This window comes from Ictalurus furcatus, chromosome 4, assembly GCF_023375685.1.
Source record: "Ictalurus furcatus strain D&B chromosome 4, Billie_1.0, whole genome shotgun sequence".
NCBI classification, from domain to species: domain Eukaryota; kingdom Metazoa; phylum Chordata; class Actinopteri; order Siluriformes; family Ictaluridae; genus Ictalurus; species Ictalurus furcatus.
Genome location: NC_071258.1, coordinates 2,920,112 through 2,939,048, shown reverse-complemented (window position 1 = coordinate 2,939,048; position 18,937 = coordinate 2,920,112). Strand labels below are relative to the sequence as shown.

General features: G+C 37.9%; 1 protein-coding gene across 1 annotated transcript; it reads right to left on the bottom strand.

Annotated features, from left to right (window-relative positions):
* Window positions 1-530: 530 nt before the first annotated feature.
* foxf1 (forkhead box F1) lies at window positions 531-3,459 on the bottom strand. The gene is made up of 2 exons (XM_053622524.1): window positions 2,039-3,459; window positions 531-802 (listed from the first exon to the last, which is right to left on the bottom strand). Exons 1-2 carry the CDS (start codon window positions 3,018-3,020, stop codon window positions 639-641), a joined length of 1,146 nt encoding a protein of 381 aa, XP_053478499.1. The 5' UTR covers window positions 3,021-3,459; the 3' UTR covers window positions 531-638.
* Window positions 3,460-18,937: the final 15,478 nt, after the last annotated feature.

Genomic DNA, 18,937 nt, shown 5'->3' with positions numbered 1-18,937 from the left:
AACAGCTTGTCCTGAATGAAAGTAATATTTATATAGGCCTATATTTAAAAAACAAAACAAAAAAACAAAAACAAACAAACAAACAAAAAAAAAAAACCCCACGTAATACAATTTTCACTGAAAAACAAAATTCAATCCTGGTTCCCCGGAATGACAACACGGACAGTCACTCACAATCTACACTCAAGTGGTATCCATCCGCCAGCAGAGTTAGTACCAAGCGGTATTTTTTTCTCCTTTATTTCTTTTTCTTTGGCATTGAGATGCACATTAGTTTAGAATTTGCGCAGTCTTATTTGGAAATAGCTTGAATAAATTTGGCACACATCACCTTAAAGGCTGTTTGTAAAAGGTGGTTTGTAAAACACCGACACGGTTAAGTTAAGGTACCCGGCTTTTCTCCTGTTCATGTTTTTGTACCGAGTTTGCATCATTTCGCATTTTTAGATGGATGTGTAATGTAGCCTGTCGTTTTGAGCGCCGTTGTCCTTTTTTTTCCTTCTTTTTCCAGCGCTCCTTTCAGGCCCGTGTGTTGTTGTTGTTTTTGTTGTTGTTGTTGTTGTTGTTGTTTCCCACCGTAGAGGCTCAGTGGCTCCTTCATCAGTGTTAAATCAGTCTTTAATTCATTACCAGTGTTGTCACATCACGCAAGGCTTGATGTCCTGATAGGCGACTTGTTGGTGATGATAATAAGAGCCGCTTCCAGGTGAATGCATAGTTGAAGATGTCATGGCGTTGAAAGAGAACACAAACTCCTTCCGGTCGCACATGCTGGGAGATTGGGAATGGTACCTGGGAATACCTACGGAGGAGAAACCACAAAAATAGTCCTCGTTAGGTTACTAAAAGGGCATGATGTAAAATAAATAAATAATTAAATAATAATAATAATTTAAAAAATCAGTATAAAATCAGCGTAGTAAATAGTCCAATATAAGTTAAGTGCATTTGTATAGAATCCAAATTTTGGGTAAGAAAATCTGTAGAGTTAAATTAGAATTAATCTTTACAGTGTTCATTTGAGTTCACCATGAGTGCACTGTGATTCAGGAGGAAAATATTAGCGTGACTTGATGATGATGATGATGATAATAATAATAATAAGAAGAAGAACAATACAAAAAGAACAGTAATAGTAGTAATACCAATAATAAGTTACATTATTATTATTATTATTATTATTATTATTATTATTGCCTGCATTTTACGACTTAGGTAATAGATTAAATTCAACTTCAACATTTTTCTTCTTCTTCTTTTTATTTAATTATTTATTTATTTATTTATTTTTTAAGAAATTTGAATTTTTAGAAACTACACATTTTGCTGCTATCTTCAGTCTTTAATTCACGACAACACATTGAAGCTGTTGTTGTGTTTTAAACACCCCACAGTCAGGTGTGTGCCAAATGCGATGCAACGCAGAAAGAATGTGCGAACTTTAAATTGATCCCAGTGTTGATGGTGGATGTAATTCTAAAGCCGCTGGTTTCATGTAGCATTTAATGACAGCCGTATCTATTTTGGCGAGCCTGATTACACCGCCTGCAGGGAGTAAGTGTGGAAGGGCTGGATGGTTGACTTCAGGGTGGGAGATCTTTCTCTTAATTGACAGCGCCGTGCTCGCACGCGATTCCCACCGGACCCGGTGCCGCGCGCCCTGCTTGACTATAGTCTGGAAATTGGCACCGTTTTAAAGCTGAGTCCCGTAAGAGAGATGGGCTACCCTCTGACGGCCTTCACTAACTACCCTCAAGAAATTACACGCAAAAGAGGATTGACGTTTTAATGAACTAGGACAAAAATCCTACGCGCAAAATATTTTTTTATAGGATATGTAAATATGTCGGAATTCAACTGCTTTTATAGCATTACTTTAAATAAACAAAGAATAATTACAGATGTAGAGTTTTTACATCGTGTTAATAGATTTGCTTCATGCTAGACCGTGCTATAAAATATTTCTAAGGGATTTTCATGCTGGATATATTTACTGATTGATTTGTTGATTTTTTTTTATTTAGTAAATAAAATGTACCTTGTAGGTCGGTCGTGCTGTGCCCATTCTGGTGCAGATATGACTGGTCCAAAGAGTGTGTGGGTAAGCTCGGCTGTAAAGGATTTGCACCTGGGTTGCACGGAGACAGAGGCTGCTGTTTAATGTAAGACGCTCCGTTATTAAGGGAAGCTGACGGCGCGGGCGCCCACGCCGAGGTCGTGCTCGAGTAAACGGGATGCGGCTCCATGACTCCGCCGCCGGACAGCAGGGGCGAGGCTGAGTTGTCGTGATGGGGATACTCGCTCCCCGTGGATCCCGTACAGTTCCCCATGTAGGAATGTCCACTGTTGGCCGACAGATGAGACATGGAGTGTCCCGCCAGGCCCATTCCCTCCATGTTGCCTGCCAAATGTCCATTCATCATCCCAATCCCGCTCTCTAAAGATAAACTATTTGGCGGGCAAGACAGGCCTCCGCCGCTGCCCTGGAAGTTGTAGGACTCGGGTAAGTGGTTGAACCCTAGGCCGTTCATCATGCTGTACATGGACGGCTTGAGCGCCTGACATTTGCGCCGGAATCCGCGTGGTCTGCGCCGAAAAGAGCCCTCCTCGAACATGAACTCGCTCGCAGGGTCGATGGTCCAGTAGTGACCCTTCCCTGGTCGCCCGAGCCCCTTGGGCAGCTTAATGAAGCACTCGTTTAAGGACAAGTTGTGACGCACGGAGTTTTTCCAGCCCTGGTAAGAGCCGCGGAAGAACGGGAAGCGGCTCTGGAGGAACTGGTAGATCTCACTGAGCGTAAGACGCTTCGTCGGAGAGCTCTGGATGGCCATGACGATGAGCGCGATGTACGAGTACGGCGGCTTCTCAGGACGCCGGATGCCGGCATTTGTCTTTTTGGCTTTGGTGGTGGAGGAGGCCGCGTCCATGGCCGCCGATTGAGCGTGCGCTTTCTCGGGTGCGGACATCGGGCTGCTTTGGGCAGGCGGCTGCACGGAAGGTTGCTGGACCTCGGCCGTCATCGGTTCTGAGCGCTCGATACGGCTTTTCTTTTCTATATTTTTTCAAGAAAGGAAAATCCTCCACCTGTAGCGAGACCGCTGGAACTTCGGAAACCAAACGATCAACCAGATCTTGTCATGACCCACAAAAAGCGGCAATGAAAAAAATCCTGACTCCCCAAGAAACGCAAGCGCACCGTGGACAATCTGTCGCGTTTAGTTCGGTAGCTTCACTGTCCTCAAGTTAGAAATGTCCTGCTATGGCACTGTCCACAATTAACACAGAAAGGGAGCTTCTTATACTGCTTCGGTTCCGTCTGGTCTCGTTCTCTTTGCAGATCGCTCTTTACTTATCTGTGGCCATCAGCGCCTAGCCAAGCTCTTGACCATCATGAAGACGTCATGAAGCGCGTAAGGGACCGCCCAATCTCCGCCCATTTTCCTCCCCACGCCACGGGGTGGGCTCACACCAACATCTGGCATCTCTGCGTAAAGTTTTCTACCGTTAGAAAGCCGCTTGTCTATTTGCATGTATATGATAGCATAAAATAACGAGTGCATATGAATTTTACAGTCATTAGTCAAATAGATACATATATATATGTTTTAGCGTTATTAGTCTTAAATAATCAGTACCTATAACTAAAATATGTGCCATCATTTATGCTTTTTTATTTTAATATTCCTTTTCTTACCACTATACTAAAATAGCTTATATTATAAAACTGTTCTGTATTGTTTTCTGTTTGATTACATTAATGCATCGTTTTGTTGCTCATTGTCAGACCTTCTCATCATACATTGAAATTTTTCACATTTAGCCTATTCCAACCCCGAGTTTTGTTTTCTTTTCAAATCTGTAGCTAATAATGCAAGAAAATGTTTTTAAAAAATACATTTTTGTTAAAAATTAAAAAAAATACAACCCGTATATTCACGGGAGCATGCGGGCCGATTTCTTTTTAAGACAGACAGGAACATGGGCAGGATGTTTATACTGTCAAATGTAAACATTTTCTCTAGCCTTCTTTAAATAAAAAATCAAGCAAAAAGCACCACAAGAGCCGCTAATACCCATTCTGGGGCTATGCGTCCGTTTTATGCGGCGCAAACTATTTGTGAATCTTTGTTTTAACATAAATGTGGAGATGAAGCCGTAGACAATTCTGTCTACTTTCTTTTTAAAAAAAAAAAGCTGCCTGGGACCTGCACTTGCTTTGAGAAACTTTGCTATATGAAGACGGCTAATCGGTGAGTCAAGGCAAGTCAGTTTCACTTGTTCAACTGAATTCGGGCTGATAACAGACGTGTGTTTGTTCGATCTGAAAATGAGCATTAATATTCAAAACATAATATGGTTTATCTTTTTTATTTTTTATTTTATTTTATTTATTTATTTTTTTTAAATGAAACGCAGTGATGAGATTGGTGCCGACCAATTGAGAATAACCAACCGGCAAAATTAAAAAAGTATATATTTATTTTAAAATAATAATAATGCTTATATATATATATAAGCTTATCTGCTTTATAATTTCCTTTAACCAGGTATATGGTGAGTGAAACAAAACCTGTACATTAACTATTTTCTTTTTTGTTTTTTCTGGCTGTATATAGTGTGCGCAGTCTGGGTGAGCTGTGGTCCGATTTTCGGCACAAAAAAGGCACACAGCTGCAAAGCAAAAGCCTAGCCTTAACCTTGCAAAAAAAATATATAATAAATAAAAAAAAAAATTAATAATAATAATAATAATAATAATAATAATAATAATAATAATAAATATAAATTCTGGAATATGAGGTTGCTTCACCAATAATATTTCCACTAAGGTTCCTTTTAGTGTCTGGTGCTTTTTTATTTATTTTTATTTTTTTGACAGGCATGCCTAATATCATGCATAGATTTATATAGCCTACATATAATATAATAGCCTGTATAACGTATTATATAGAATATCTGTATTTTATTTATAGTGTATATTTTTATAGACTTGCTATGCATGTGCCTTTTTGCACAGAATTAAATTATAATTATAACATTTAGTAAACTGGTTCTTTTTGGCTTGAAGCAAACGTTTTGCTACATTTTACATTGTGCATGACGTAGTCTAGTGACCCGCGATTATGTGGGGTTAAATAAAAATATACAACCCCCTGTCGCCACCGACAAGCCATTAAGGCTGAAGCAAGCCTCAGGCATTCGCTGTTGTCACCGAAACCCAAGTAACGGAGTGTATATTGATAGAACCGGACTCCAGGTCCTCCGCGCATTGCGCATTTATCAGCGCGCGGACCACCCAGTGCGTAAAACCGGGAGAGAGAGAGAGAGAGAGAGAGAGAGAGAGAGATCGCGCACCCGTCCGTTCCTTTCCCCGCTGCGTTTAATTAACGTTGATGACTTCATTCCAAGAGGAACCCTTGGTTTGTCCGCTGTTATGCGCGTTCCCTATACCGCCCTCCTTTATTTTCACCCTGCGCTGCGTCCAGAACTTCCAGAGCTAAGCACCAAGCACACACATACCACTAAATATCACATCAAAATAGAGCGCACTATGCTAGGCTAGGTGTCCTTAGTTACCGTAGGTGGCGTGCTATTTTGACTCTAATGTTTAGTACGGTCTGGGACTTTGCCACTGTTCTGCTTTAATCCTGCTGATCTTCCTTGACCTGCCTCCCATGTCCTAATATCCGCCTCTAATGCTTACCTGACTGACACGCACACAGGTAGCCTATAATGTCAACCAATCAAGTAATTTATTAATTAAACATTGAACCTACATATAAATATTTATTTTTATATATTCCCTGGAAACTGTGTATTCTGCTCAATTATTCCTACATCCACTAATATCAGAATTTGCTTAGTATCAATCTGTATCAACCTAGATTATTTACATCGTCTTTATACCTTTTAAACATATAACAAATATAAGATATTTGTTTATTTAAAATTTATGCATTTTTAGATCACGTAGTGATGCTTTGTGGATTCATGTAGGCCTATATATTTATGTTTAAAATGAGTCACAGAGACTCCTCCTCCTACTACTACTACTGCAAATAATAATAATAATAATAATAATAATAATAATGTTCCTTTGCTTTATATAAGCTGTCTCTTTAACAACATCTCCAAGCGTGTTAAGTTAGACGCATACCCACTTCATCCAGAGCGCACATTTTCCATGACGTTCTCCAGTGAACTATTTGACAGCACGTAGAGATTCACCTCATGCTCACGCTGGAGTCGTGCATACTTAGTTTCTGAGCAACCAAAAGTATGCAACAGAGACGCGAAATTCCTTTGCTCAGTGCATCCCAAACAGCTTACAACAGCTTCTCCATCCATCCCTTAGACAAAAATACCTGTAAGTTGCGGACCTACCCTTTGTTTCTTCAGTTCCTCGGTTTAAACAAGCAGTGTTGTCTGAATTTATTTATGATTCCTATGTAACCAAAAAAACATAACGCATTGTATATTACCGCACCACAGCACGCGAGTGAATTACAGTCACTTAAAAACAACGCTGCGCATTGTAATGAATACTGTATTGTCCTTAATTCCATGTACAATCTGCACTGTGTATTATCTATGAAACTAAATCTAGAACATTACGTAGCTGGAGTGACAATCCCACAGCCATATAACATGATATTATAACAGTATTTACAGTCTAATTTTTTTTCCCGTCACTTTGTCAGTCCAATAATATCCGCTGTCAATCCTAACTTTGTTAAAGTGCACGTGCGCTGAACAGACACTTCGGTTATATTGAAACAAACATGTAACTTGAACAAACTGTTTAAACTCTCTCTCTCTCTCTCTCTCTCTCTCTCTCTCTCTCTCTCTCTCTCTCTCTCTCTATATATATATATATATATAAAGCAAGTGGACAAGACATAACAGAAGAAACAGGTTTGCACGCAATTTTCGAGTGAAGATGAAAGTGGAAAAAGTTTCTTCAGCATCTATTTATTTGCTACTGCAGCCGGTGCACACTTCTGTTACACAATGAAATTAAACAAAAGTTTGAATTCGCCCTGAAAAGAGGGGTGGGGGAATGAAATTGTCATGTCACAAAGAGAGAAAGAGAAGGAGAGATCTCGATCGCGCGCTCAGAGGCCGTGAAGTTCACCAAAAGGGTGCAGTGGAAATGTTTGAAAAGTCCCATGACAGACTGATCCGTCAAATGAATGTCTGCTTGCTGGGCCACAAGTTCATTCTTGTTTGACATTGTGGCCAAAACTCGAAATGTGCAAAATGGAGCCAATGTAAAGTAGTAAAAGTAGTTCTAGTGTAGATTAGTGATTATATATATATATATATATATATATATATATATATATATATATATATATATATATATGTTCATATTTGCAGTATATAGATATAGATAGGCGTGGGTGTGTATTTTCTTTTTTGCACCGGAAGTGGCTGTTATAGCGCACGAAACAAGCTCCTAAATGTCCTAAACATATCCTCCAGCAAGATCATTCAGGAAGTGTATATGTATATGCAGACGGACACCTCATGAAGCATTTGTTTGGATACTAGATTTGAAGAACTCGCTCATGCAATTATTAATAATTTCGTTTCACACGTGATGGCGCGCGACTGGGAACTACAACTCAATATTTGTTTCCCCGCGTCGCTTCATGTCCATCAGTGGAGGTGAAATCAGCAAGGAGTTGGAGTAGAGGTGCCCACTCCTCCTCACTTTCACTGGCGCAGTAGGTGGCCGTGTATATTTTCGTTCAAGCGGTGTTTATGTGAATGAAAGAAGAAGAAGAAGAAAAAAAAAAAAGAAGAAGGGAGGAATTGCACGCGCGCGGCTGATTGCGCTTATTGGGCGGCTGGACTGATGTGAAGCGCTGCCCCACCCATCCAAGCAATCAACAGCTCGCCAATCACGCCCGGATGGCTTTTTAATTTTCCTTGGCAAGAGCCTTGGCTATTGGACTCTCAGAGAAGTTTTTTTGGCGTGCAAATCCTGAAAGACAAGCTGGCGGTTTCTGAACTGTGGCCCATTTAGAACGGGTCATCCATTTATCACCGCCTCGTGACGGGGTTCTACAGGATGGTAGAAAAAAAATAAATAATACGGTGTAATGTAGCTACAATGCACGCTAATCACGAACGATTTCTGGAAGATTGTCGGGTTGTCTCGCCCGAATCTCTCAAAGTGCTTCCAGGATGCTTGGTGGAATGGACGTTGAACACGAATGAATGTAATTAGAAAAAAGAATGTGTTGTAATAGTCGATTGATTATAATATAATATAATATAATATAATATAATATAATATAACAAAAGAAATCATTCACATGTGGGTTGTTTTGCTTTTGCAACTAATGTTCATTTTTATGTGGTAGCTTCTCCCTTCTTGAACCGTCATTTACAACAAACAAACAAACAAACAAACAAACAAACAAACAAATAAGGAAGGAAGGAAGGAAACAACCATTTCCTCCCAAAATACCACTAAACACCAACTACAGAATACGCAATATATCATATCATATCATATCATATCATATCATATATCATATCACACTTAAAGCTATTTTTTGCGCAGTAGCTCTTCACTTCATAAACAGTCATTTACAAAAACAAACAACCAAACAAAAACAAAAACCCATCATATAATATAATATAATATAATATAATATAATATAATATAATATAATATAATAAGGTAATATAATATAATATAATATACTGTACATTTTATTATTTTTATAATAATTATGATAAAGCTTTTCACTTCATAAACAGTCATTTACAAAAAGAACAGCAACACACACACACACACACACACACACACACACACACACACACACACAAGCCTTAATAGAGTGTTCTAATCTAATCTAATCTAATCGAATGTTAAACGTAAAACTGACTTTTTTTATGTAGTAGCTTTTTCACGTCTTGAACAGTCATTTGCAATCATTTCTCAAACATCCCCGACGCTTTCTTTTTCTCCCTCATAAACACGTTTGTGTTATGTTTCAGATCTGGCACAAAGTAAAACTAGTTTGAAGAGTGCAGAGGAGTCTTCGGGGTGGTCTGAAGTGGGTGACATGGCCATTGATCATGTGGATGTTGCGCTAAAACATACACGCAGGCTGAAGAGCAGAGATGACCCCGAGTCCCTCTGACTCCCAAAAAAAGCTCATTTTTACCGCCCAAGAGTTTTGTTTAAAAATCAAATTATTAGATTCGCTTCTTGTTCCAAACCTCGGATTATCCCGCAGCTCTACATGTACAGCACAATAATGAACTCGATTCCATTCACTAAATTAGTTGGTTTGGACAACAAATGATGAAATCCAACAGCATATATGAGACTTTGTGATAAGGGAAATGGATTATTCTCAGAATTCACGGCTTGATTCCATAATCCACGGGAGCCGTGTTGTGATTGTTTAGCCTCAGACAAAGCAAATAAAACTACTAAAACCGGGGTTTATCTTGATATTTGAAACTATTTTTTTTTAGTTAGTAAACATCAACTACAATTCATTATTAGTAATAAATATCAACATTTCACTTATTATTAATAAGAAGGCCGCAGTCTGTAATGTTTACCCAAAAGAGTTTCTCATATCATATAAGCCGCAAATTCTGCGTATAATGTCTTTTGCATTTATTTGGGACATTTTTCACATCTAAAGTATAAAATTGACTAAATTCATATATTAAAAAAAAAAAAAAAGTTAACCCATTTTCTTTATTGTTTGGCTTTAATACTACAAATTAAGTCTTCAGTATTTACTTACTCCTAACTCCTAATAAAATATTCACGAATTCCTTAGAGTTAAGCGTTAATGTGTGTGTATATATATATATATATATATATATATATATATATATATATATATATATATATAATTTTTTTATATTTATGATCTTATTACAGTTTATAAATCCCTTCAATCAGTAATGATTCTTTGGGGTTAACTAGGCTATTAGTCGCAAATTTTCTTTCTTTTTTATTATCAGTAATGGTAAACAAGTTCTTGATGCTCAAGCAACAACACACAAAATAGAAATCCAAGTGAGAGAAAATGAAGGTGGGCTATATTTGTCTATCTATAAATATGATTTCTGACATTTGAGACATTTGTTTCATAAATTTAAAAGAAGTCAAATAAATAAAGTCTAAGTGGTGAGGAGTTGGCAGCTCTGAGACGATTAGTAATAAGCTTTGAGTGCTTAAAGCTTTACAAGGAGGGAAAACAGTTTGGTAAAGTCTTTGCTGAAACTGCACTGACAGTGAACGTTACATATATAATAATATTTTAAAATCCATGACACAGGTTGAGGGCACAAAGACTAGTGCTGCCAAACTTGCATCAAGATCAGCGAGAGCTAAAATGTTTTGTGATAATACAGTGTTAAACCAAATAAAATCAAATACATGGTTTTAGTCTCAAGCTTTCAGGTGCTTTAATGCAGCAAACCCATATCATGTGCTCAGGCTTTAACCAGGTGACAGAAAGGTGTTAAAGAGTTTCTTATTAATGCTAATTAGATATATTTTGCTTGTATCTTCATTTGTATACTGTATTCATTTTATTAGGCTGTTTGGTGGATTTAATTATTTGGAAAAACATTGCAAAAATATCTTTGCATTTTCCATGGATAAAAGAATCTTTGGTAAGGTTATGTGCAAACTTTTAAATGTTCACACTGTCACTTTTAATGGCTCACAAATCCTGAAATAAAACACTGGAAAGAGCGCTTCTCACCCTGTCATTGTATAAACTGTAGTCTCTCTCGCTCTCTCTCTCTCTCTCAAAAAAAAAAAAAATCCTCAAAGCAAAGACTGATACAGCAATACCAATAACCTTTGAAGCATTTTTTTTTATTCACAGTAATATATGTTTATGTCTCTTTTCCCAACATCTTGCCTTGGCCTTGACCATACTGTCAGCATTTCCTGTCTTGTCAGATAATTTAGAGGTCTGAATAGAAAGGTGTACTGTTGCAATCTGTGGCTCAGAAAAACCACCCCACTCTACAGACACCCCCCCCCCTTCTCTCTCTCTCTCTCTCTCTCTCTCTCTCTCTCTCTCTCTCTCTCTCTCTCTCTCTCTCTATGTGTGTGTGTGCGCGTGTGTGTGTCACACACTACAGGAGTCCTGTGAGTTCAAGCCCAGTCTGAGATAGACACTTTTACTTTGTGTTTTGTTGCCGTCTCAACCCTGTACAATAAAACACAACCTTTCCCATGGCATCAACACAGCAACACCGCAGGCATGTATCTACTGTGGGCCACAACACTGGAAAAGGGCATGAGGGAATGATGAGACAAAGGGATGGAAAGAAAGACAGACAGAGACAGACAGAGACAGAGAGAGAGATGAAGAAAAAGTCGAAGAAGAAGCCCACGCACTTCTGTGGTGCAGGTTAGACTAATTTGGGTCAGACTGATTTGAGGCAGATGAGAGCAGCTCTCCATACGCTCCGTATTTATGTAATCCAGTGGCCTGTCCACACTCTCTCCCTCTGAAGGAGGATTTTCCTGCGGGGGAGGCGATTCGGAAAAAGCAATTAAGAATTCCCAAACAGTTCACAACAATAGAAGATGTCGTGGTGCGGTGCCTGTTTTCAGTCCCCAAAGGTCTTCCTTTCCAAGCTCGACTATTTTTAAACCTACCTTTAGAACAACTACAGATTCAACATGGACACACTGGAGAATCAGTGAAATGTCTGTAGATGATTGTAAGTGTGGTGTGTTACCTGTGATAAGACAGCTTGACAGCTCACAAGATAGATAGATAGATAGATAGATAGGTAGATAGATAGAAAACATTTATTCTACAGTTTATATAATAATAATAAAAAAAGTTAAACATGCAGTGGGAATGTATCATGTAACAAACATAAACCAAAAGGGCACAATTAAGTTTAAAGCATATATAGAATATATACAGTATTTATAGAAGCTTGTATGAATAAGTACTGCAGTTATGTGAAAAAATATGCAACCCCGATTCATATACATATATATTTACATTATTTTACAATTGATCTAATAAACAGAAACAAATCCAGAAAGTTAACAATGAAACATTGATGTATCCTGTAACAAGACTGCAACGTAATAAACTTGAATCAAAAGAGGGATATGTGAGAGCCTTTCTTTTAAAATATTATTACAAAATATTTACATCACATTCAGAAAGGTTTAACCCTCCTATTATGTTGGGGGGAAAAGTTACATCCATTATATGTGTCAAAATGACTTCCACGGTTTAAATACACTCAAAAACAGCAAAGAACAGCTTAAAACAGTAAACATTTATTATGGCTTGTCCGAGACAAGCCATAAGAAGAAACGTTTGCTTATAAGTTCATGACCCTAAATGAGGAAAGTCAAAAAATGTCAAAGAGAAAAAAGAGATTAACCAGTATTTCAGACATCTTAAATGTGGAAATGGATCAAATTGATGCATAACATAATACGAGAGTTAAACTGATATCATTTTTCTTGCTATTAGTAACTAAATGCATTTGAATTAATTTATGTAAGAATGGAGAATCGTTGTTCATCGTGAAACTTCAAACCTATCCGATTACATGACTTTATTTGTGTTTTGTTAAAGGGTGCACAAACTTCTGCATTCAATTATAAATATGCATGATGTATTACAATGAATAAATAGGTGAAGGAAAATTGAAGTCATATATATATATTGGACAGGTCCCGAAAGTTGTAATGTGCTTTCCATACTGTGGATAATATCGATGTAATATGTATTATGACATCATAAATCTTTATAACATTGAAACTAAAAGCACCACGTTGTTCCAGTGCTCTTTTGCGTGTGGCTATCAGAAAAGTATGAATTCCTTTGAAATGGTAATATAATGTAAGTTGGTTTGTAATGGCTGCTCTCTGCAGCGGAAGGCCAGGGTGGGAAAAAGGGGTCTGAGAGCATTTCCTGCTTCGAAGGGGGTCCAAGTGATGCATCAGACCAAACTGGCATCATGTAACACGGAGCACGCCAAGGCGCAGCACTCCACATGCAGACGGAGAGAGAACGAGAGAAAGACAGGGAGCCAGATCTATTTTTCTAAATTAGAGGGAACAAGCTAGATGAGGAGCTAAGATTTTCAGGACATACCACGGCTAAACATAGTAAATATTACTCAAAGAGGCAACAGGACGCTCTTCAGTTTTATGGCTGAGAGTTAGCAGATGTTGTCCAGCCACCACGGAACATGCTGTTGAAATGCATTCAGATCATTTCTGCACCAACTTTACATGACATTTGTACTATATGAAGAAGAAGAAGAAGAAGAAGAAGAAGAAGAAGATGAAGCCTTTATCTGTCACATACACATTACAGCACAGGAATCTAGGGTCAGAGTGCAGTTTTAGCCATGATACTGTGCCATGATACGGTGCAGATAGGGTCAAGGGCCTTGCTCAAGGGCACAACAGTGGCAGCTTGGCAGTACCTATCCATACGGAAAAATCCCATCCATTTCCCACGTTATCATCATGTGAAAAACACCTGGAAAGTGCAAAATGTCACGCCTTAAATAAAACGCCACCACTTGATGACGATGTGATCATAACATGACAAACGAAACAAGTTCTACACGTGACAAAATTGAACGTGGAAGTACAATGAATGACACATTATGAAAAGTTTGAGTGTTTGAGTTGTGGTAAATGAATCACGTCTAAAAATCACGTGTAAGTAAATTAATCACTCGAGGTGGGGGGGGGGATCACGTGAAAATAGATGAATCTTGTAAAAACGTGTAAATAAATGAATAGATTTGTGGTAAATGAGTTGTATGTAAAACTCCAAATGGAAATAAATGAATCATGTGTGTGTGTGTGTGCGCGCGCGCGTGTGTGTGTGTGTGTGTGTGGGGGGGGGGGGGGGGAAGTCATTCAGTCAATCGGTCATATGTGAATCATATAGCTACAGAAATCGCATGTGATTTGTGGTAAATTAATAGTGTAAAATCACAGGAATATAAATGAATCATCTGAAAATAATATCATGTGAAAAATCAAAACACGTGCGAAAACGTGTCAAACATAACATGTGACTTAAATTTCTCTTCTTTTTTTATTAATTTTTTTTTTTTTACACGTAAGTGTGTACATACATCTGCATAACATCTGCTTCGCTCTTTATTATACTGCAGCTAGAAATGAGGTTTTTGGAGCCATTTGTGGAATGAAGCGCAGGTTCAGAGATATGCACAAGATCACGAAAACACACACCCACACACACACACACACACGCACACACGTACGTCTCCAGACGTGTCGACAGCCTGCGCCTGCTCCCTGCCGTTTGTGTAAATGTCACATGGAGCACACGGGGAATCTTAGCCTGAACCCTTCAAAAGGCTTTTTATTTCCACCTGCTCCAGGCCTCTTTCCGTTGGCCTGCTCTATAACAATGGTGCTGGAAAAGCTGCGAGAGTGCTCTCTGACAGGAGCAGGATTGATGCTGGATTATGTTTGGCCCCTCTTCAGATGGGCTCCAACTCGGGAAGCGCTTCCCTCCCCTTTTCCGCCACCACCACTGCTCCTGAAACACGGCCCGAGTCTGAACATTTAGCAAAACAAAACAAAAATTTTTACACTGAGGGGGAAAAAAAAAGACCACTCATAAACATTACTTTCCCTTTACAACACCTTTCTGCTGTGTATGCGAAAGATATGACCTTCACATCTTAGCATATGAATCAGTTATTTATCTTAAAGCATGGTATTCACTACTGAGAAGTCTGTCAGAGTCCCATGAGTATAAAGGGTTCATTAAAAAAAAAAAAATCTTTCAATTCATTACTCTCTTATATCTTATATATATATTTTTTTATTTTATTTATTTTTTAGATCTCTCTTGCTGCTCCTCAGACCTGATCCTGCAGAGCTTGGAGGAAGTGCAGGTATGTGAAGTACCAGCACCAGGTTACAGCATCAGGTCACGCTTCGGACCATTGACCCTTGATCCCAGCGTCTGTTTATGTCTCGTGATTGATTGGATAAATAGTGATGAGTCATATCCCCAAGTGTGTTTATATTACAGAGTCACGCAAGGAAGGAAAAGAGCTATGACCTGCTAAAAGCCAGTGTGAGACAGAAAGAGAGCGAGGTTATTAAAATGCTACCTGTTATTGTTAATGTTCATGTTAATGTTCATGTTTTTACACCATCTACCCAACGATAAAGATATTACTGCATTAGAAGTCAAAATGTAACCGAATATGTTCAGATTTTGAATAAATATATCTCCTTTTGCATATCTTTTCCTCTCGACTGTGTCTTAGTCTGTATTGTTCTCATTCATGAATTGTTCAACAACAACAACTACACAAAATACATCTCCTTTACACGAGATGCAACAAACCCAAAGTTCTCAAGCCCTTCAAATTTAGCTCCTACATCTAGCCTACATTACGCATGACGTCAGCGCTAAAGCTAAACCAAGTAAGCCACAGCGGCCTGCGTCTGTGATTAAAACGCAATGTCCTGCCTTGCGCTAGACGCTTATTATTGCAGAAGTGTTGAATGAGAGCCTTAGTTAGCTTTACTAAATAAACGTGCGCAGATGTTCGACAGTTTACTTCATGTTTGTGCCTTCTCCGTTTGAAGATTACGCACAGGAGCTCATTAGCGACCTGTGAACACAGCCTAACACCCTTCTCTGTAACTAACGCGCTCGCACAATGAAAGAGGCAGCAGCTCTCATTTCGGGCCATTTTCCCTGAATTGTAAGGTCGGTCATGGAGCCTGATTTATGGCTGTGTTTATCACCGTGTTATTAAGTAATCAGAGTACACCGCAGTTGCTCATCAGATCTCCTTAATTCCGACTAAAATCCTGAGATTACACACAAATTAAAGGCTCACGTGAACGCTGTTTACTTTCTGAGAGTCATCCTTTATTTCACATGTGGTAAAAAAAAAAAAAAACCCACAAAAAACACGTTTATAGCCTATCTGTAGGCTGTTCCATGCCTGGTTGGGTAAAAGTGAAAGTTGTGTAAAATCTGTGATGTTTATTTGCATGTTGCCATGGCGGATTAAAGGAAGTGCTGACCTGTAGTGACCTGGACACGCGCGTGCAGCTAATATGAGCAACACATAATGACTTTACATATTACATAAGTGTGAAAAATCTTTAGTCGTGTTTTATGTGTATTATTTAAAAAAAAACTATTAACGCAGGAAGTGGATTCGAGCTAGGAATAAAACACTTGGGGGGCATGCACTTATTGGAAAACAGTCAACAATGATGTGGGCCAAAGTGAAGCGGGGTTACTGTTAACACCCGGAAGTTGATTATCTTCCAATATCAGCACATCCCCGAAGTGGTTTACAGTATTTTCTCTTGTACAACAGTGAAGACTTTTTATCCGTTTATAGTTACAGTTAGTGTTGTGGAAGCTAGTGCCTATTATCGTTTACGTTATAGCAGCTTTGAACACCTCATTTTCTTTATTTCTCTCTCTCTCTCTCTCACTCTCTCTATCTCTCTCTCGCTCTCTCTCTTGAAGTTAATAATGCAAAAAAAACCCCAACAAAGTCCTGCAGTTACAGCTTTACCTCTGACTGTTGCAAAGCGCTGACACTGGAGACTCCTTCCGGAAATGTTAACAAAAACCCAGTTTCCTTATAGAAAACTTCAACATATCAACAGTTACACAAGGTTGTTATTTATTTTATTTATTTATTTATTTTTTTAAAAAAAAATCTGTTTAATTTGTTGGAGCATCTGCTGTACAAATCCCTGTGAAATTGATCACACAATAGAAATGATCACGAGAAAGTTGTTACTACAGAAACGATAACGATAAAACATGAACGTTTCCCAACAGAAAGTAAAGTTAACTGTTTATCTGAAGTCCATATAATAATAATAATAATAATAAAAAGATGACTAAAAATTTAGGAGAACTCACTGTTTATAGCTTAAACACAGAGAACACTTCGGTGGATCTAAACGTTCTACAGGTTTGGATAAAAATATTCCCTTCCCTGTCAGCACAACTTTATTCCTTACACTCTTTGCTCTTTAGCACTTTTTTTTTTTTTTGTAGCGTTTCCTCTCTTTTCATGACATTAAAACAAATTAAATTGCGCCAAAATGTCGAGTTGTTTAACCCATTAAACTCTCAGGACTTCCATTTGTTCATTCTTCTACGATAGTATTTACTGTATAAGGTGCATGAATAAGATGAATAGCTGTATAGTAAGCTGAGATTTGTAAGGGTTAAACAAAGTAAAGAATGTCACAACACAACACAAATGCATATGAAGTCAGCTTCACATTTCTTCATTCTACAGGACGAGATGAACGCATTTCATTTGTGGTTTCATCACAATGAAAGATAATAGAGAGAAAGAAAAAAAAGTTTTTTTTTGTTTTTTTTTTAATTTTATTTATTAAAAAAAAAAATCTTTCAGTGTGACAGTGAAGAAATACGTCGAGCTTGGGTCGATCCGCTGTTGAGTCTCTCTGAGGCTTTTCCGCCGGTGCGTACAGTGAAGTAAACACATTAGCCTGGCATGGACGGCAGGCATCGGGGGCCGAGAGAGCCGTGGCACCGCTGATAGAGCCTCCACTCCAAATCTGGAGAGAGACACGAGTGATGGATGGCCATTTGGTAATGGGCCATGTATTAGACCGAAATGGCAAGTTTAAAAGCTCGAGCTCATTTCTTTGTTAGGCTCGATTTGATACGCGGATTAATCTGCCAGCAGATTTTTTTTATTTATTTATTTATTTAATTTTTTTTTTTTGGTAGAAGTGAGCTGGAACGAGCACTTCATAGTCCATTAATTATAGAGGTGAATTAGGGAAGGTGCTTATAGCTTATTGGCTCTCGGTGTTAAACACGAATCACACTCGTCCGTACGGCTTTAAATGTTAATCCAAAGAATTCACTACAGATGAGTTGTTTTTGAAGACTGACTACATTAAGAAGAATGGTAAGGTAGCAACTACAGCAAAAAAAAAAAGATCAATATAATCGATGCAATTGACGTTAAAGTTTGAAGATTTATGAACTCATGCAAGAAATCGTCCAATTTCCCTTCCTTCTAGTAAAAATATGCATAATTACTATCCATGTGAATTCATATTCATTAATAATATTTAGATGCTATAAGCAGGTAAACTAAGCAGGCATATTTTTGTAGACATTTTTTAGCAGCATTATCCCTAGCTATATTTTGGCTTATGGGCAATGAAATCATGTGACGACGAAACAACATCATCAACAACAACAACAACAACAACAACAATAAAACTACAAAAAATGTACAAAAAAATGTGACAAAGGACCTGAGTGCACACATCTATTTTACTGAACAAAAATAAAATTGGATATGATAACTATTAAACTATTTAAATAACATAATTAGGGCCATTTTTCTGATGAGAACAAATACCACATATCTAAAATGTATAAATAAACTTATATATAATATGTACTTGCTTTAGTGAATATACCTAATTAGTGCAAAATATTAATAATGTAAAAATAAATAAATAAATAAATAAATAAATCTCTGCTGTGTTTCTTTTACACTTTGGACTCTTATCAGTTCTTTGTCCCTCTTGAGGAAGGTCCTTTGTAGAGCCCAAATGTTACAACAAAATATTTTCCCGCCAGAAAAAGTTCCAAATAGAACCTTTTTGAAAAGCTAAGAACCCTTAATTAACCAAAACTCTCAAGGAAGAACTTTTGACGAACCATTTTCCCCCTCTAAGAATGTACAAGTAAACAGGGGAACTCCAAATTATTGGTAATTTTCTTCTTAATAAGTGAAACCTGTCATTTAAACTTTTCGGTACTGGCTCGGTACTTGGTGTGCCCACAGGCAAAAGGGTTCTAGAAGAGTTCTTGTAGATAATTAATTGTTCACAACCTAAAAACGCTTTATTATT

Excerpts from the sequence above, each read along its gene's own strand:
- foxf1 (XM_053622524.1), bottom strand. The coding sequence starts at position 3,020 with ATGACGGCCGAGGTCCAGCAACCTTCCGTGCAGCCGCCTGCCCAAAGC. Across the intron at positions 803-2,038 it reads CAGCACGACCGACCTACAAG|GTATTCCCAGGTACCATTCC; the intron begins GTACATTTTATT and ends TCTCCTCCGTAG.